General features: G+C 47.7%; 1 protein-coding gene across 1 annotated transcript in view; it reads right to left on the reverse strand.

Annotated features, from left to right (window-relative positions):
* Positions 1-6: 6 nt before the first annotated feature.
* Positions 7-20,333, reverse strand: part of Spon1 (spondin 1) — a gene marked incomplete at its 5' end in the record, with an annotated part of 272,587 nt that continues 252,260 nt past the window's right edge. Inside the window, 9 exons of the mRNA XM_010615374.3 lie at positions 7-1,034; positions 3,540-3,803; positions 5,554-5,718; positions 6,319-6,486; positions 6,573-6,743; positions 9,737-9,919; positions 11,039-11,114; positions 11,548-11,688; positions 12,588-12,789. Coding sequence (XP_010613676.1) covers positions 871-1,034; positions 3,540-3,803; positions 5,554-5,718; positions 6,319-6,486; positions 6,573-6,743; positions 9,737-9,919; positions 11,039-11,114; positions 11,548-11,688; positions 12,588-12,789 — 1,534 coding nt within the window. The remainder of the gene's footprint in view (positions 1,035-3,539; positions 3,804-5,553; positions 5,719-6,318; positions 6,487-6,572; positions 6,744-9,736; positions 9,920-11,038; positions 11,115-11,547; positions 11,689-12,587; positions 12,790-20,333) is intronic.

Here is a 20,333-nt window from a genome sequence, read left to right on the forward strand (position 1 = left end):
TTTTTTTTTTTTTTTTTTATTAAAGGAGTGATGTTTGGGAGCTTTTGGGAAGACTTGGAGTTTTCTTGTTAGAAAACTGATTTGAAAACTTAAAATTCAGGTTTGGAACAGTAGGCCTATTTTGCTGCTTTGGCCTTGGTTCCAGTAAGGACCTATTACTGAAAGGTAGGTTCGTAAAGCTGTGTTTCTAGGAGAATTAGGGCACCAGAAAACAAAAGCAAGGAAAGACTACTTCTACATTTAGTACCCTTTATCTCTGGTATAAGAACTGATTATATTTAAATGAAACAGCCATCGTTTTCTTCTTTTGGGGTACCAGGAACCAGTATTAGGAGGTGAGATAAATGCATTCAGAATTTTTCAGTGTAAGAATAAAAGCCATCTGTCATCAGTGCTTCTCTTGACCATTTTCCCCAAGAATGTAACGATGACTGAAGAGAAGTAACAGAGAACCAAAGTTCCATTAAGTGAAAAGAGACGCGCAAAGAGTTTTCTGCAAGAGAGTGACCTGGCCAAAGATGACAAGGGTGTTTCCTACCTGCCACACCCTGGGACCCAGGTACGCAGTCCTTTCCAGACATGGCTTCCCGCCATGTGGGTACTCCCAGGGACACCCTTCAGTTAGTACAAGGTGACTGCTCACTTCAGTGCAGGAAGAGGGCTGACTGAGGGTGAGGGGTCCCTACTCAGGCTGTACCCACCAAGAAATATTCAGAAAGGATGTCCCTGGCATCCACAAGACTATGGGGCAAACCACACTGCAAAAATGGAAACTAGAGGACATGATTTAAATAGTCTTAAACAAGCAATCCACTCAATCATTGGTGACTGTGGAATCTGGAGTGAAGCCCTGGGGAACTTGTATCCCTGCTAACAAGGGTGAACGTTGCATGCTCTGATCTCCTTCTTGTCTTTGCAGCTGGTAAACTGGGAGCTTTTGAACCTCTTCTTTACAGTCATATAGCGTTCCTGAATCCCGCCTCCGCACAGTTTGGTGCATTCTGACCAGGTGGTCCATGGGCGCATCTTACAGCCTGCAAGTGTGAGATTGTCTGGTTAGGCCCATGGAAGGGGAATGTTAGACTCTAGAAGAACTGTCACATTTATTTGGGCGTCTCTGCTCCTGGAAATGGTGATTTGTTGAGTTAACTGATGGTTAGGGTCCCTACTAGGGACTGTTAACCCATGTGAGATTAACTGCCTATAAAAGGCATTATTGATTTGTAGTTCTTCCTGTCAGGGACAGTGTTTTGTCACTGCTTTGGCCAGTGGAACTTGAGCAAAAACATGTTTGAGAAAAGTGTTTAGGAACTTTTGCACAATTGTGGAAGCAAGTCTGGATAGCCTATGAGGGAGAGGCCCCAGAAATGCAGATGAAGTCCCTGAGCCCCTTCCAGCCCCAGTTGATTGTGGCCACATGAATGAGAACGAGCCCAAGCTCAGTGCGAGTCACTGAGCTTCAGCAGCACATTAATAATAGATGGGTTTTAAAAGCAACTGTTTTGTAATAGCTTGAGATGCAGCACATACTCAAGGAGCATCAGACTCTCTTTTATGCCTGGTTGCCCAGGTACTTAGCCTCCCAAATACTAAGTGAATTGAAGAGCAGTGTTCTTTGTTTTGTTTCTCCTACTCTGCATAAACATGCCTTTCTCAAAACAACCCCAAAACAAAACCTCCTTGACCCCCAGAGACTTGGATCATTTCTTTGCATGTTTCTTTAGCACTGCACATATTTCTCCTTGCACCCAGCAGATCTCTGCCTGTGCATTAGATAAGTTCCAAGCCTGGCCCATGGTTGTTTTTAATGAATGTTGAGTGACTGTGGGAACAGCTCCCTAAGAAAGGGATGGTGAACTGTCAGGGAGCTTCTCACAGTCTATCCGTTCCTCTCATCATCCTAGGTAGAGGAGCACCTGAAGGATGAGAGGAAAAAAGGAGTAATTTGAGCTGTATTTTTAAAAATAATCAGAAACTTGATGACTAATTAACCTTCACTTTTATAAAGGTACCTTCCTCACCCCTCCAGGGAATCCAGGGAACATCAGCCTGTGCCCAAGACATAAGCATGGTCTTCCTGTACATTGTCTCAGTAGCTTGCTGTTGGTACTGTGCTATTTTTTCAGGCCAGCTTATATAACAGTGCAGGGGGTTTTGTTTTTATTTAACTCCTAGATTGCCCTCAATTTGTACAGGAGGAGGGGACTATAAACAAAACTATAACTCTGCTGTGTGCCTCCAAATCATTCAACATAGATTTGTTAGTCACTCCAGCTTAAGACTACCTACACCGTACTGAGTCCCAAATCATCAACAGACCACTGGCCTCCTCTCCACTTGGTTTCCTGCCTCATCTCCATGCTCTTTGGTATGTTTGTACCCTAGCAGTTACTCCTAGCTGCAATGCATTCAAGTGGCAAACTCCTAGAAGTTCTTTTAAGACTTAGCCTAATTTTCCCTGCTGTGGCATCTCCCGGAACTCCGGAACTCCAGTCAACATCAGCTGTCTATTCCTTGGCTCCCTTAGCACGTAGGTTCATTGTTTTATGTTTGTGTGTGTATGTGAAAGGATGCCACTATGTAGTTGAGACTGACCTGGAACTCACTATGTAGGCCAGGCTGGTCTTGAACTCACAGCGATCCTCCTGCCTCAGCCTCCTCTGAGTGCTGGGATTACAGGTGTGCACCACCATGTCCACAGTAAAACCATAATCTTGACTGGAGGCCTGCTCAGAAAATACTATTGCTGTCTCCATGTGGAAGCACCATATAACCCCTAGAATGATATTTTTCAGCTTCAATATTACTGATATTTGGAGCAAACAAGGTTTTCGCTGTGGGAGCTCTTTTGTGTAATGCAAGGTGTTTGGCAGTGTTACAAGACACTGCCCTGAGTGCCAGTAGCACCTCTCCTTACTTTTTGTGCCACCATGTCCAGTGGTTGTTTTATTAGAGCATTTATCACTTATTTGACAGCTTGGATCCACAGTACTTGAAGAAATAAACTCAAGGCCGACATGATATTGCTGCTAAACTTTGTGGTTAGCCTTGAAGAAATGCACCAAGCAGCAGCCAAGGCTGTCTTGTTTTAGCCACACTTGTAGAATGGATGAGGATCTGTTTTAAAAGGTCTTGGAAAACATTCCCTAAATCACAGTCAAGACTTTTCAGCCCATGCCATTATTTCCCCATTTTGCAAAAAGTGAATGGGGTTAGCAAGTCATAACCGATTTCGAGAAGACTGGACAATACTTCTGGTCTTAAAGATGTGAAGAAAGGAATTAGGAAATTCCCAAGGGTATTTTGCTTGAAAATTCTGCTAGGTATGTTATTTAAACTTCCTTTGATAAAATTCTCTGTTCTGTTCCTATGAATTTTGCTTTCATAATATTTGGGGAAAAAGAAGACATGTACAAAGAAAATGTAATTAAAATGCAGTCTGAACACTCCAGGAAATGCATTCTCTTCACTGTTTTGAGCCCACTGCAGACCCAAGCCTGTCCGGGAGCCCACTAACAGCCCCTCGCAGGGCGCCATACCTGGGAACTGCTCCCCATCAGACTCTTCCCGCAGCTGCTCACTCCGCCGGCTCTCTCGGGCCTCCCTCCAGCGCAGCTTTTGGACAGATGGATTTCTAAGGCATTTACGGATGCGGCATTTCTTGCGTTGCACCGTCTCTGGACAGGGTGCACCTCCAAACTGAGGTTCCATTTGGATCATGCGGGTTCGAATCATGTGGCCTTTCCCACATGACTTGTTACATTCTGACCACTGGGACCACTCGGTGAGTTCACAGTCGATGGCTGGCAAGACACAGATGGGCATTAGTGTACCTCAGGTCTGAAACGATGTCACACTCTGAACATCTCAGGCTGCTGAATGCTTTTTATAGAAGAAACTGGCTCCAAAAGGGAAACTGACTATCCAGCCCACATGGTAAAAACAGGTGAGGCAGGATTGGTTCCAGGTAATGACCCACATTCTATGCCTTCTCTGAGTCAAGAAGGCATTCAGAGCCTCTTGCCCTGTTTCACGAACTAAAGTATTGTCACGTCAGCCTCAAGTGGCACAGACTGGCCTCCTGCAGTGCCCAGGGACCCAGATTTTCTCAGGAAAATCACAGTTCACTGGTGGTAGTTTTCAGGGCAAGGCCAACACGTTCCCTGCTACCTCACTGTTGACTCTGGAGAGAACCAATCAGTAATGCCCTGTAGACCAATACCAAGGATGTCATGGCTCTCCTTAAGTCCAAGCATCTTTTCTTGACATCCTGTGACCTATCTGTGGTGGTATATGGAAAAATATGGGGACCAAAAATGGAAAATTCAGTAGAGGCTCAAGAGCAAGTTGGTGGTCTATGGTTTATTACAGTGTGAGTTCCAGCAAAATAACACTTCACAAATATGAAATAATACATTGATCTGGTTTTTAGGATATGTCCTAGCACGCTAACCTCTCCATTCATTGTCTTCGCACAAGGAGGGCCAGACTGCATCTAGGAAGTTTGTCATTTTTCTCTGGGAATTCAGGCAAATTTCTTTTCTGCCAAATGGACATGATGGTATTCTCCTTAGATTGTAAAGTTTAAATGAAGTAATGCTCTTAACCCAGAAAATGTTCCATAAGTGTTCATGTTCTCTTTACCTGGCTCTGTGGTATAAGGACTTTTAAGCTGGTAATTGTCCCCACTGGAAGGCTCTCGGGCTCTAATCTAGTGAGCTAGGTTGAACAGTAGTTAGTGAATGGTGCAGGTTATCAGCACCCACAACCACGTCTAGAAACAGCTCAGGGGCTGAGGATAGATCAGTGAAGTCTACCTGCCAGGTCCAGTGCCCAAGCTTTGTGCCAATTATTGAGTGACCCTCACAGCCACCTAGGGAGTATTTCCTGCTGTTTTACAGATGAGGAAACTGCAGAGCAGGGATAAGTAATGTGCGGAAGGCTGTGCTGCCAGTAAAGGACAGAGTATATGTACTGGGCAGGCAGCCTGAGTCTTAAAGACCTAACTTGAAAGACAGCAAGTGTGTTCTAGAGGAAACCAGGAAAGAAAAAAAAAAGGATGCCTGCCCTTTCACCAGCTAAAGGAGCAGCTCAGTGAAAGATAAGCCAGAAAAACTGGCTCTGTCACAGATTTTGGAGGAGATAGGGGTGATCAGCAAGCTTTTGAGAACTTGGCTTGCTTTCTTGATGTCCTCTCACTAGGCTGCAGGAATCATTGATTTAATGCCCAGCTTCTGGTCAAGGGTATATAAAGTGGTCACAGGGAGGAGGAATAGAATTGAAACGCTTACAAAACTCTTGGGTCAGACAACCCCCTTACTTGGGGTTGGGGAAAGCGAGACAACTAAGGGCTGATTTGTGGCATTTCAAGATTGACTCTGTAGCCACCTGCAGATGGTAATGAGCTTGACTAAGGAGTTGAATGTGTCAGCACAGCCAAACCTCACCTCCTTTCTCCCCAGGAAACATCTTACTACCAGTGTTACCATAGCCTGGGGCTGTTCGGAGTTGCCCAGGAGGGAAGGGGTGGCTTTCCAGGGCCCCAGGACTTACGGCACTCCGGCAGCATGCACTTCTCCACCTGCTCCAGTTCCTCATTGCAGTCCCCGAGTTCCGCCAGGGACTTGAGCATGCGCTGGCGGGTCCTCGTGCCCTTCCCGCAGGTCACACTGCAGTCGCTCCACTCGGACCATGGAGACAGCAAGCATGGGATGGTGTCTAGGTCAAGGCCAGATTTGCCCCTGAGAACGGGCCCCGCAATACTCTGCCCTCATCCCCTGCTCTGTTCCCTGGAGTAAAGTGAGGGTGAATTCCCTGGAGCGAGATCCTCCATCTCTTGTGGCCCAGCTGGTGGTCACGACCTGATATCCGATGAAGTCAATAATCTGAGTGTACAAGTTTACACTTGAAACAGCACTGAACATCTGAGGGGCGCTCACTAAAGACAAGCACTCCAGGCTGCATTTTTGAACACTTTGATACTGAAATCCCTTGAATGTGTGTTGCTCTGCCTTTGTGTGCGTTTGTTCACGGCAGGAGTGGTCCTGGCTCACCCAGAGTGAGAGAGTGCACCAGGCACGGGGGATGCGTCTGTGAGACAGCTGCGGGCCACCCTCTCCAGAGGCCATCACCGTTGAGAACGCTTTTCGGAGGAGGCCGGTCTGTGTGGGTCTGGCCCGCACGGCTACGGCTCTCCTTTAGCTCTTGCAGTGCTTTGAGGACGGTGGGCCGGTAGCCCCTGACCTGGTGGTGGTAGGCAGTGCCCTGGTTCTCCAGTCGCCCGAGCTCCCTGCCCCGTAGCCTCCCGCTCCCACTCACGGCATTCAGGCATCATGCACTTCTCCGCCTGCGTGGTCTCAGCCTTGCACACGGAGCCGTCCGCCGGGCTCATCTTGACCATGCGGTGCCGCTTCCTCATGCCCATCCCGCAGGTGGCGCTGCACTCGTCCCACTCGCCCCACTCGGTCATCAGGCAGCTGCTGGGAGCTGGGGAGCCCCGCAGAGCTGGCCTCAAGCGCCCCAGACCAGGCCCCGGGCTCCGCCGCGCCCCGCCCGTGCTGCCCCGCACTCACAGCAGTCCTCGTTGACTGTGCATTTCTCGGTTTCCTCGGTGGGCAGCGTGCACACGGAGCCGTCCTCTGGGAACTGCTTCACATACCGCTCCCGGGACCGCATGCCGGTGCCACAGGAGATGCTGCAGGGTGACCAGATGATCCACTCGGACATGGTGCAGGTGGAGCCGTCTGGAACACACCACACCCGGCCACTTTAGGGCCATGTGGGGCCGGACCCCACCGGGACACTTCGCACCCGTGCCTCGCCACTCATGGGGTGCCAACATAAATGGTCTAAGCCTTTGAAGCAGCCGACTGTTCTCTTAAGAGGAAAGCCCCCCGTCCAGATGTGTGGAGCGCTCAATATATTCTACAAAAATACATTTAAAGGAGCCGGGGGTTTGGCTCAGTGGTTCCACTGCCTGACTCTGACTCTCAAGGATCCAAGTTCGATCCCCCGTACCAAAAAAAAGTTTAAAGGATACCTGAATGGTTAGGAAATGTGCGTACACCTCCTACTGTATATCGATAAATTATCTAGCCAAAATGAATCATAGCTAGGACTAGCAAATACAGATTCAACTTTTTAGTCACCAATCACACTCAGTAGTGTGCCCAGTGGCTACCATGTTGGTGCAGAGGTAGAACATGTTCATCACTGCGGAAAGTTATTTTGGACAGCGCTGGGAGAAATCTATAGTCTGTGAAGCGGTGTGTAAGCTCTTGTTTAGAGGAACCAGAGACTTCAGTTACTGTGTAAAGCTGTGAGGTCCCCAGTCTAGAAATGACAGTAGAGGAGGCAGTTTCATTCCTGAGGAGAGAGTGTGGTGGGCTTTGGGACTCAGGACTGATCAGTACCCTAAGAGCAGATTATGCCAAGGAGCCACAGGCACAAGGACGGTAATTGCTAATTAGAAACAAATGGCCTGGTCTGGTGTGGGATTGGGAGGGTAGGGTGACGAAGGCTGTATAAGCAGCCTTCTGTGTGTCTTGGGCCATCTATGGGTGTGGAGACATTGGGAGATTGTTGGAGGAAATAAAAAGGAACCTTACTATATGACTTGGTGGGACTGTTGGCCAGGGTGGTAGAGAGAACTCCCAAGGTGCAAACATGGGTGTGTATGTGTGTACCTGCTTTGGTTCTAGAAGCAGAAGAGGAAAATGAAGTCATCTGTTCACCCACCTACCCATCTATTCAAGAACATTTCCTGAATGTTTAGTGGTATTTTCCAAGGTTATAAAGCTATGTAAGATTCAGATCTTGCCCTATTCTTGAGAGTGAGCACATAGGCTGACAATAAAATGGGACAAGGGAATCAGGCAGCACACAGCAGGAAAAAGTTTCCTCTCAGAGTTCTGAATAAAATTTCACATTAGAAGGCACATCTTAGTGCACTTTTGTTGGGTAAAGTATATTTGCACTTAGGGTGAAGGGACCAGCTTATACAAACAGCCGTATGTGCATGTTATTGGGAAATGAAGCCAGAACTGAAGTCTTGAATGCACATGTTCATAGACACTCATCTGCGTGATGCCTGGACATTGGTATTTAACCTATGGACTGTGTGGCTAGATAGGGCTTATGGTGCACCAAGAAGTTTCAGCTGGAAGCCACATATTAGACCATTGGACCAGACTAACTACAACCAACTTAGATAATTATGTTCTGGTTTGCTACAGTTGGGTAGGGATGGGATTTGACAGGCCATAATTCAGGCTTCCCAAGGCCTGACAAGAAGTTTCCTTGGCAGGTCACCATCAACAGGAGTGTGCCTTCTGAGAGGAAGTGTTAAAGGCCTTACCCTTCATGTACCCCCTACCCCTCACGGCCTCAGGTGCCTTTACATTTTTTAGTATAATATTTTGTTGGGTGTCAGTGTGTCTCTGCCCTGGTTCTTTGCAGGACCACTTCACGAGTTTACTAAGCTGAGAAGTTTGCACGTGGGCAATATGGAACCACAAATTTTTCATCTCGGTTTGTGTGATTAGATTTTCCTCAGCAAAAGATATGAAAGTTGCTTTGCGAGAGGGACAAAAGTGGGAAAGAGACATCAAGGGTTGGTTGGGCCAACAGGCTTGGCCCAGATCAATGAGAAACCCAATGAAGATGCAGTCAGTATGATATAGTGAAGTATATTTATCTTACAAACACTTCTTCAGAATATCCAGAGACCTCTGCTTCCTTCCTATCCAATGATTCCCCCAAACAATTTAGTGTGTACTGGAACTTGATGTGTATATAAGAGAACTCTAGTTCTGGAAGGGGTAGCTTGATCCCCAGGTACAAGGAACAAGTACCAGGCAGGATGGTTCAGAACTGTCATTTCCCTCTGGAGCCACCTGGCTGGTATGAAGATGGACTCTTCCCTGTGGAGGAGGAGGTTAAAGATCTTGGCTTACATTGTCTCTGACACAGCTCTCCAGCCCCAGAAGAGAGCCTTCAATACTGACCGCCTGTTCGCCCTTCTCCTGTTTGTTGCAGTGACCTTCCTACAGTAGGTTTTCTTTCCCCTCAAAATGTCCTATTTTGGGCAAAAACAGTTAGCAATAAACCATCTGAGAGTATGGCCTGGAGAGGCAGAAGAGCTGAGCGATGTGGCCCGGGGTAGGAAGTGGTTTCCTTCAGGCCAGCCTGTATGTTCTCTTCCCACAACCTCACTGTACCCCTGAGAGAATCCGATCAGAGGAAGAGGACAGATCTGTCCAGGCCGAGCCATGCCCTTGGGAGGCAGAGACCTTTGCGCTGCAATCAGCTTCATGCAATCTGGAAGCTGGAACCACCATGCCATAGGTATTGCAAGTGTGTAGTTTAAGCCTGACCTTTGAGCAGGTGCAGATAGACTGAAGATCTCTGCAATCAGCCGCACAAGTGCTCTGGCCGAGGTGGAATACCAAGGAGGGGTAGCCGGGTGACAGAATCAGGGCCATGGACCTAGATTGTCTTGGAGCAGTTGGTGTTAAGGCCCAGGAGCAGGCTACTTTTTTCTAATTTGCCGTAAGATGGGTTTATGTTTGCTAGCTCTGTGGTTGTGCTCTGAGCCCTCAAGATGTTGCAGGAAGTCTTGGGTTTGACCTCGCCAACAACTACAGCCAGGGTCCCACTGCTGCTTGGGTGTGAGAGGCTTGCGTTGCCCTCAGACCTTTCCTGGGCTGCTGCTAGCTGCTCTGGGCTGGCTCCTTACCTTCGTCACTGCAGCCGGGGCCCATGCAGGGCTGGAAGTCCTGGGTGTCTGGGCAGGGGACACTGAGGTCCAGCTGTGCCTTCAGCATGCGCTGCCGCATCCTTTTGCCTTTTTCGCAGGTGGAAGAGCTGCAGGCTGACCACGGGGACCAGTTGGAGTAGATGCAGGTTTCAGGGGTGTCATCTGGAAAGAGTGAGTGGCAGGTTTTCCTAGGGAACCAGGAAAGCTGTGGCTGGCCACTCCCCAACAGGCTCACTCGGGCAGAAGAAAGTCCTGCTGCCTGTCCAGCCTTCATGAGCCTCAGTGCTCCAGGGGTGGGAGTAGCAGTTCCCTCCCTTTAAAAACTACATTTCAGCACCCTACATGATAGGAACAATGTTTTAGTATCCCTTTCTCTTCACTCAGGAAGAGCTTTTTATTACCAATCCCCGACCTTGGCGGACATTGTTTCCACACTCCTGCAGGTACCTGTCATCCCATAGGCCATTGTGGAAAGCATAAGGCTCTTTTCTGGTGTTGCGACTTTGTCTTCCAGTGACACCCTGTCTCCTACAAGGGTCACGATAAGAGTAAGGAGAGCCGATGTTTGCTGAGTGCTTATTATGTGACAGTGCCATTCGAAGAATGTTGGGTTTTATCCCATTGATCCTCATAACTTTCTATGCGTCAGGTTCTGTTGTTATGGCCCATTTTACAGTTGTGGGTCCTGAAGTAGAAAGGTTCCCAGGGTCACAGGGCTCATGTGAGTCTAAATTATCTGACTCCAGATTCCATGAGCAAAATTAAGTTCAGGTTATAGTTCTGCTGTGCCCCTCCTGACTAGAAGCTTGGCCTCCCTCCTTGCTGAGGAGGTGGATGGTGTGCCTACCTCAGGTCAAGGCAGCATGATCTGAATTCCAAGAAGCCCATTCATTTTCATTGTCATTTTAAAGGGTTGACACTGTTCAATGCCTACCCCAGTGTCATACCTGCACCTATTACCTTATGATTAGTACCGAATTTTGGTCTCATTTATCCTTTTTTTTGGCTGGGGTGAGGGTGTTACTGGGTGTTAAATCCAGGTAGGTGCACTATTGCTGAACTACACCCAAGTATCCGGATTATTTCTTGGGGAGAAATCCTCATAGATGGGATCATCAAGTCAAGACTATGTTTATGGTTCTTAAAACATGACAGCAAGTGCTGAGGTCCTGAGTTCAATCCTTGGTACTAAAAAGACCACCCCCCCCAAGCAGAAGCAAAGTGTCTTGAAGTGTCATGCCAGTTTCTGTCGCCCCTCCACAATGAGGGGTAATAACTTACCTTCATCTTTCTCTTCTGGAGCCAGGTCTGCTACAATATCATCAACATTGTCAGGCACAATATTGCATTGTTCCCCCTGCAGAAGGAATTTTAACTGGAGGGCTCACATGTTAACTTAGAGGGAGGAGGGAATGTGCAGGAGAAAGATGGAGGAGGACATAAACTCTAAGGCCCACCCTGGGTGAATCCTAAGGCATTTGGGCCAACATTTACTACCTGAAAAGAAATGTGTGAGAGCAAGAGTGGGTAAGCAGGAATCCTGACCACATCAGACTTCAGTAGTTGACAGTGGGATTCATGAAACCTATCTGCCTGGATCAAGTCATTCACTGGATCAGTGGGCCTCACCATGGAGGTCCTCTTGCTCATTTACATCTTAACATGTAATTCGCAAAGGAAAAACACGGGGAGGCCTAAGAACCCCCTAACCCAAGGTGCTACCTGCCAGGGGTCTTATGACTCTAGAACAAAAAGATACACAGCCACCGTGGTCCTCTTGACCCCAGTACCTTCCGGGCGATTCTCTCGATGACAACTCTGGCTACTTGAGTGATGGACCCGCCCTCCGGGTCATAGAAAGGACTCTGGGGATGGTCCAGACTGGTCAGGGGCCGGATTTTCTCCTGGGGGATTGTGGGCTTGTTTGGTGACTGCAGGAAAAATAGAGTGGGGAATAAAAACATAAAAACTATAAAGCAATTTGTTATATTGATCAGGATGAAAATTCTGATGGGAATTTAACAAGTGTAACTCTACTTAGGGAATTCCATTTGTACCATATGCTGTGCTCAGACGTGTATAGAGCTAGACTTTAACATTCTTTCCCATGTGTGGTAAGATTGTGCCCAAATGTGGAGGCCAAGTTTCAGAGAGGTCATCCCAGCTCAGAAATGGCTGAGCCAGCTCGGCTTGAATCCAGAGCTCTTCCTACTGACCAGGTGGCAAACTTTTTTTTTTTTGGTAGTGGATCAAATGATAAATATTTTAGGCTATGAGCTGTACTGTGTCACAGCTACTCAGCTCAGCCCTTGTAAGAGGGAAAGCAGCTGCAGACAGTATTCAGTATTTAATTGGGTGAGTGTAGCTAGTTTTGACAACTTTATAAATCAGGGTGTAGGTTAGGTTTGTCCGCAAAACCATAGTGTGCTGATGTCTGTTCTAGACTCTTCTTCCACCGATTTTCGGATGGTTCCAAATTTCGATGCAGCTGATATGTCTAAGAAACAGGACACTCAGGACAGAATAAAACTCTAGCCTTAGACAAACATGCCAGCTTCCTCCTCTCACTGTCTCTGTTCTGTCTGCTTCCACGGCCTTGGCATGCTGCTCCCTTGCTGACCTGCAAACGGTTCCTTAGTCAATTCCCTCTCTGTGCTGTCCTGGCCACTGCACGAACACTGCCTAGATCCCAAACCCTGCCATAAGTGACGATGAGACCCGTGGGTCTCCCATGACAAACCTTTGGGTCCAGGATGCCCAGAACAGGGCTGTGCCAGGTGAGGTGCCCCAGAAGCCCGGGTGCCGCTCCCCGCCACAGGTACACGCCTACCTCATAGGTCAGCCCGCTGTCGGTGCCAGCATCCCAGGGAATCAGGTCTTGCACCACCTTCTGCACCCAGCCGCATTCCTTGGTGCAGAGGTCCTCTGCAGACAAGCCTACATTCCAGTCAGGACTCGGGCCCATCATGGTCAGGAAGGACATTAAGTGGCGTGTCCGGTCCACTGAAAACTCAGCGGAGGGCGCTGCTCTCCTGGAAACCACATACAGAGGCCATTGCTTTGGGAGACATTCTAGAGACATCTGGTCCTCCCGCAGCTAGAGGGTGAGCGTGAGAGGGGAGGCGGATTCTTTGGCCATTCCTGGTTTACACTCATCAATCTTTGAGCCCACAGTTGGGCAGACATGGAGAGAACCTTGTGGTATCACCGCATCCACTTTAAATGTATCCACAACACTATTCTTTTGTTTCTTGCTGATTTATCAGTTAGCTGCTGATTGACTGTCATCTCTCACAGGAGTACAAGCTCTGGGAAAAAGGGGTCTTATCTGTATAATGCGCGGTTTTCTTCCCAGTGCCTAAACCACTGCTTGGCCGAGTAGATGCTCAGTAAATGTTTTTGAAAAAACGAACAAGTACTATGTGCTGTGTGTGTGTCCAGATTGGTTGGCTATGAGATGACCTTCACCAGTAAAAACTGCTCACTGATGTCCCAAACCTTTAAGTACGCATTATCATTTAATCTTTACAACCACCTTGGGTAAGGATTACTGACTCCAATTTATGGAGAAAAAAACAGACTGGGGAGGCTCATGCGACTTGCCCAAAGTCACAGAGTTAAGGAGAGGAGTGGAGACCATAACCTATGCCATTATCAGTTCAAGGCCAAAGTTCTTCCCATCGTCACCTTCCACATTCTCCTCCTGCCCCCTCCTCACTGTCATGCCACTCAAAGAGATCTGCCTTTGGCAAGGCCTGGCGCCGGGGGGCACTGATCGACTCAGAGCTCCTTCCCCGGCTGTTTCCGGGTCCAGCCACAGAGCCGGACAACTTTGGCCGACAACCTTCAGCGGCTGGAAATAACACCCCAAGTCTACAGCTGCAAGAGGCAACCAGGCCGCACAGGGTACATGGTGGCAGCCCAGCACAGGGACTGTGGAGGAAGAGTCACACTCATTGGCTGGCCCGTGTCATCTCATCTTCCCCTTGTGACAGTCCTGTGGGGTTCGGATTATCCTGTTTGGAGAGAGGCAGTGAAAGAGTATCGCTCTCAGTGAACTTGGAAAACAGGTTGTAGAAGCAGAGGCTCGCTTGACTACACTCCCAGGCTACTAATTGTGGGGAATCCTTGGCTGGGGACCAACGGGTCTTAATCCAGCTGTTCCAGCTCAGCTGCCTGGGAGCCCCTGTGCCTTCTGTTGGGACCAGCTGCCTCTGCCTGCCCCCACCTGGCCCCGGAAAGTGATGACTCCAGACCTGGTGTACCCCATGGAACGAGACGGTTGTGCTTTGGCGGCCAGATGGCACTTAACAACATGGGTGTGTGTCTTGGCACCATTTCGGACAGCTCTGTGTTCTTAGGTAAACTCTCAAATCTTTCTGTGCCTCTGTGTCCAAATCTTAAAATAGAAATCACATATGTCTACTCCAGAGGGTTACTGAGGGTGTCAAGTGAGCTAATGTGCACCCGGTTTTAGTCCAGGACCTGGCATCTGAGCTGTTATTTCGGTTACAGGTTGAACATTCCTAATCTGAACATCTAAAAGCCAAAATGCTTCAAAATCCAAAGCTTTCTGAGCGATGACCAGATGCAGCAAAACTTCCACCCCATGAAACTCTCCTCTCGCACACAAACCTACTTAAAATTATATTTATATGAAATTATCTTGAGGCTATGTACGTAAGGTATATATGAAGTGTGGGTCCCAAGCATTTCAGATGAGGGGTGCTTAGCCTGCAGAAGCACTGTAGGGTGGTGTGGAAACCAGAAGGAAGGGGCACCCACCTGCGGCCAGCGTAGGGCTTGGAACAGGAATGAAGAGCCTGCCCCAGCCCTGGCTTCGGAACCAGCAGCTCGACAGGACCTGGTACCGCCTCCCCTCTCCCCTTCTCCTTCATCCCCAACGTCGCTGGGCCAGGCCACGCCAGTCTGAGCACGGGGCCCCGCGTGCTCATCTGTTGCCAATGGGCTTCAGTGCTTTGGGAAGTGTGGTCCTTGGTGCAGCAGTGTAGGCACCCCTGGAAACTGGTTAGAAATGCAGGTTGCTGGGCCTCACCCCAGGTTTACTGAATTCATGTTTTAATAATCTTTCTGGCTCAAGCCTCACTTGTGTCCCTTCCTCCTGGAGCCTTTCAGCCTTGGCGGAGTGTCCTTGGGTTGCGTGTCCACCCATCACTTAGCTGTCCACTCAGACCCGTGACTGTCGTCACCCCCTGCTGTTCAGTCTGGTGTATACCTAGACTGAATCCTTCAGTCCTTGAGGGCTCCTTGAGGGTGAGGGCAGGGATGTGAACTGGTCTGCTGAGCACAGATCAGGGATGATCTGAGCCATAGTCCTTACTAGCTCTAGATCTTGGGCCAGGCACTCACCCGTGTTTGAGTCTCAGTGTCTTCATCTAATAATGACTGTGAGGATCAAACGACAGGCTTTATGAGGAGAACTTTATACACTGCTGAGGCGTCACCTGACACAGCCTGCTGTTAAGCACGGGTAGGGGCTTTGATTTCCTTTTCCCATGTGTGCAGTTTTGGGCATGTAGGTCGGTGGTTTTAGCAGCTTCTGAAGAGACCTGGCTTCTGGAAGGACTGCCACCTGAGGAGTGGTGGCACTTATGCCTAGGGACTCAGGACACGGTTGGGTCGGTCTTGGAGTAGCTGCCAGGCGAAAGAACACTGGCACGTGTGTGGTACAACTTTATGCCCCAGGGACCCTAACCCTCGGGCCCCTGGGGGATTTGGTAGTCCCTTGGGAAGCAGGTTTCCTTTTCTGTTGCCACAGAGACCGAATGATCCACCAATTAATTCCCATTTTCCGAAGCATGGGATTTTGGGTCAGGTTAGTCATTCATATTTTGCACCCTATAGGTGACGCAATTCACAGTAACAGCGTAAGAGAACAAAAACAGCTCTGCTGAAGAACCCAGAGCTATGGAAATCAACCAACTCCATCCCAACACACGTGTACAGCCGATCGATGTAGCCATCTGAGAACAAAGCCTGTGGAAGTCCTGCTGAACAATTCCATCTGGACCAAATGCTATACCCAAATCTACAGCCTGAGCGAGGACCTCTCTAGAGCTTGGCCTGTATTTCAAGGGGCAGGGGATTTAGAGCAACCGATTCCTACCTAAAGCAGCCTTGTCCTATGTTGGGCACTACGGAAAATTTGTTTTTGTTTCTGGTACCAGGGATTGAACTTGGGACCTTGTGTTTGCAAGGCAGGCGGTGGAACCACTGAGCTAAATCCCCGGCCCGATATGGCAAATTTGAATCTGTAAGGGCCAGGGGAAAATGTTAAGCATCTTCACACACACCTTGTTCCTTTCTCTCATCTTTGACAGGAACATTTCTCCCTTACCCCCAGCTTACGTACCGCTCCTGGAGAAGACATCTCTGACTTCTATACATTTCCTGAAACCCCTTTTCACCTTACCATAACCTAGTAAGTTCACCCTTTCATGGGAATTTGTTGTTTAATATCTGTCCTCCCATTAATGCCCAATAGATAGGGGCCATTTTTATCTTGATTACAGCTACACCCACTGCTTGGCTTAGACTTTGGCATGTGGTGCCTTTTCTTCAAATCTTTGTTGAAATAAATGGATTAATCTAGGAAATGAATGTAGAGTTCTTGTACTTTCCTTGACCTTCAAATTTAATTAAAAATCACTTTAAAGTATTTGTTACTTCTATTATAAAACAGTTATTTAAAAATGAAATGGATAAGAATATATGTAAGTTTTCTTTAGGAAATGCTAGATCAGATTGGAGTTCTTGAATTTGTTTAAGCAACAATAAAAGTTATTATTCCTATATGTCATGTCTTCTCCGATACGGCATTTTGCTAATTTGATTTCATTTTTCTATCTAGGATTTAAATTTGAATCAGTTTTCCAGCAAAGGAAATTGATCTAGTCATATAATAAACCAGTGTATAAGTAAAGAATAGTAATACAAAAGTATAATATTCAAAGTAAAATAGAAATATAAGCCAGTGGGCAGAAATTGAGATTCAAGATGATGGAGTAAGACTTATACAAGACAGGCTACTCAAAAACAAACAAACACACACAAAATACAGGCTACTCAACTTGGGGTGAAAGGAAAGATTACGTGACAAGTGGGTTTGGGCTAAATTATGAAAACACTGTATTCACTTCTCAAATCATACGACAAATGAGAATAATTAATAACAAACAAATTAGAGTCAAATAGAAAACAGCCTGATCATAGAAAAAAATCAAAATTTCAAAAAGAGAAATAATTTTCTCAGCTTTTAAATAATACAAGCGATCACAAAGAAAAAACTAATAGAATTGTACATTAAAAAGATCTGCATAATGAAAACAGTACAGGTTTAATGTCCTTAATCTCATAATCTGAAGTGCTCCAAAAAATCGAAAACTTTCTGAGCCCCAACACGACGCCACAAATGGAAAATTACATATCTGACCTCACAAGATGGGTCACAGTCAAAATGCAGGTGCACTAAAGATAGCACAGAAAATCACCTTTACATCATGCGTATCAAGCATATACAATACACAAGAATCCTGTGTTTAGACTTGGATCCTGACTTTCCTCCAAGAAATCGCATTATGGATATGTAAATATTCCAAACAAAAACATCTGAAATCCCAGACACTTCTCTCTGTTTCCAATCATTTCGGGTAATAGACAAGCAACCTGTACCTGCATTGTAGGGAAAAGTGACCCGGTATGTCATCACCAAGCGTAATGATGACGTGGTGATCTGTATTCAGAAATAATCCAAATTGGTAAGAAAAAGACCACAGTCCCAACAAAGGAAGGCTAAGAACGGAGGGTCCATATCAGAAAAATGAAAAGTAAAAGAGAACATGGAGTAACGTTTCCTCTCATCCTCCAAGGGGCAGGAACGTGTTCATAAAGAACGCAGGGCACTGGACCAGACAGTTGTTGGATTCGAATCTTGGCTCAGCCATTTCTTACCAGCTCCGAACAGGGGCTTTTACCTCACCTTTCACTGTAGATGCTACATCTGCAAGATGTGCCATTACCATACCTCCCCCGAGGTTTTGTGGTGAGGAAATCGTTTCTCATTATGACCAACACAAGCTAGGTTCATCTTTCTTCTTAGGCAACTTTTCCAAATAAAACTCCCAAGCACACTACGAAGTAAAAGAGGTAAGGAATGATTTTTATGTTTCATCTAGAGATTTATCCTCCCGTCCAAAGTTACAGATCCAAACCAGTGAGACTCGGGTAAGAGTTTTCTGAACCATTCTTTAGCTCCTGTCCTCCAATACCGGAATCCCCGTTTCACAACTGCAGAAACTCAACTCAGCCACGAGGGGGCGCTCAAGCCATTTATTAGGCTGAAGCTGACCGGAGAGAGAGGTTTGAGCGAGGTTTCCGCGGGCCCTGAAAACTAACCGAGAGGCATCCAGGACTCCAGGTCCATCTGGACACTCAGACCTGCCACCTGCTCCTCTAACCCAAGGCTGGCCTGTCTTTACCGTCCTGAAAACGTCCACGGACTTCGGCAAGTGCTGCCGGAGGCGCTGAAATGTAAGCTCTGATTTAAGAGCAGGACGCCCCGGCTCCAGGCTTCCTGGCCAACTGTGGCTTGGGATCCCCAGAGGAGATGAGCGCTCCTATGGCCTCCCAAACACGGACCACCGCGTAATCAAGTGTTAACTCGTCCTCGTGGCTGGGAGTGATTTAAGGGGACTACAGCCCTTTCCAGGATTCGTTATGAGAAAGGGAAGGAGCAATTCTTAGCATTCAGTCCACACCACAGGCACCGGGTGATGGAAATGCAGAACTGATTTGCAGAAAACCTGGGAATTTTCCACTTAGGTGCCAGAGGAACGAGTGAAGGATACAAGTTCTGCTCAGACAGAATCTGTCTTTCCTGTCTCAACCTGAGCATTGGGTTGCCGGAGCCGCAGCTTGATTTATTGAACCAAACAAGTCAGCCACTGATTTGTTCATTCACTGCTGTCCTTTGAGAAGTGGTGCTGGGGGTAAAGATGGAGATCATTGAAAAACAAGTCAGTTTCAACGGGCAGGACCTTCCAAAGTAGGTCACCCCAGCTTTCCACTGGGCCGAGGGAGGCTGGAATCCCATTAACCTCAATTGAGCAGGCTGGGGGCGGGGGGCAGAGCAGCTTCGCGAAACAAAACTTGGCTTGGTGTAGGCTTCCTAATTTGACTTCCTAATGAGATTTGGAAGAGGAAAGGGGAGCCTAGGCGATGGGAAAAATCAAAGGAAAATTCCTTTTCAAGCTGGTGGCGCGGAGTGGAGAGGTCTTGGGTGTTTGGGAGGTCTGAATGTTTGCCACCAAGTAAATTTTCTTCTGCTGAGGTCACAGAAAGTCTGAGGGATGGGTGAAGGGTGAGAAGATATTCCAAAACACTTCAATTTTTTAGGAAGTCTCTCCCACCTTGAAAAAAGGAGGGAGTTTAAAAAAAAAAAAAAGCGCCATTGATTTTTACCTGCTTGGAGCTACAGCCCAGACTTCCGGTGCAAACTGCTCCAAAGAGTTGCCTGCACGCCTGACTCCCTAACCCCAGTTCACAGTCCACCTGCTGCACGTGCTGTCTCCCCATCCGTCAGCAGAACGTGTTCTCAATGAGGTCTCACGTGACCTCCCTGTCCACAAATCCAAGGGGTTTTGTAGCCCTCTCTTACTTATCTCCAAGCTGCATGGGGCTCAGCTGACGACTCTCCTTGAACACTCTTCTCTTGACTTCTGGGTACCAACTTCCTTCTGGATCTCTTTGCTGCTTCTTTTGCACACCACGTCCTCCCCAGCGTGAAACGTTGGAGCTCTGGGACTCAGCCCTAAGCCCTCGACTCTTAAGCTGTCGCTCCTCTGTGGCTTTGGCCGTGACTGTCCCCCATTCCTCCATGACTCTCAGTTATACGTGGTATCTCGGTTCATGAACTTGATTCTTTCCATGACTGGTTGAAAACGGAGTTGGATGACAGCCAGATCCAATTCAATGGTTAGTTTCAACGTTGACCTTATGGGGAAATTTGATTTGGTTCTCATTCAGTTTGGTTTGTGACCAGAATCATGGAGAGGATTTCGTTTGGGAACCGAAGTACTACTGTAAATCAGCACAAAATTCTTGCCCTGAAACTCTGAGCTATATAGCTACCTAGGTACTTAACACTTCTATCTGGATAGTTTGGGGAGTGGTAATTGAGGATGGACCCCAGGGCCTTTGCACTGAGCTAGATCCCCAGCCGTTTCTATTTTTTAAAATTCAAGAGAAGGCCTTGAGGTCACCCAGCTTGCAAACCTGTCTAGGCCTTCCAGAATGCTGGGATGACAGGCATGCACCACCATGCCCTGCTTTCCATCTGGAAACCTTATCTTAACAACAGAACCGTCAGAACTGATGCTTCCCCATCAAACTTCACTGAATATTCCCAGGCTTGGGGTGGCACCACCAATCCTTGTTTAGGCAGCTGCACTCCTAGGAAGCATCTGGACTGCTCTGTTTCCTCACCCTCCCTAAACCTGTCACCAGCCTGGCCGCATTGCCTCCTAAATGCATCGCTTACACCCACCCCGCCCCCACC

This window comes from Fukomys damarensis, unplaced genomic scaffold (genome assembly GCF_012274545.1).
Source record: "Fukomys damarensis isolate Sample0158 unplaced genomic scaffold, DMR_v1.0_HiC HiC_scaffold_16, whole genome shotgun sequence".
NCBI classification, from domain to species: Eukaryota; Metazoa; Chordata; class Mammalia; order Rodentia; family Bathyergidae; genus Fukomys; species Fukomys damarensis.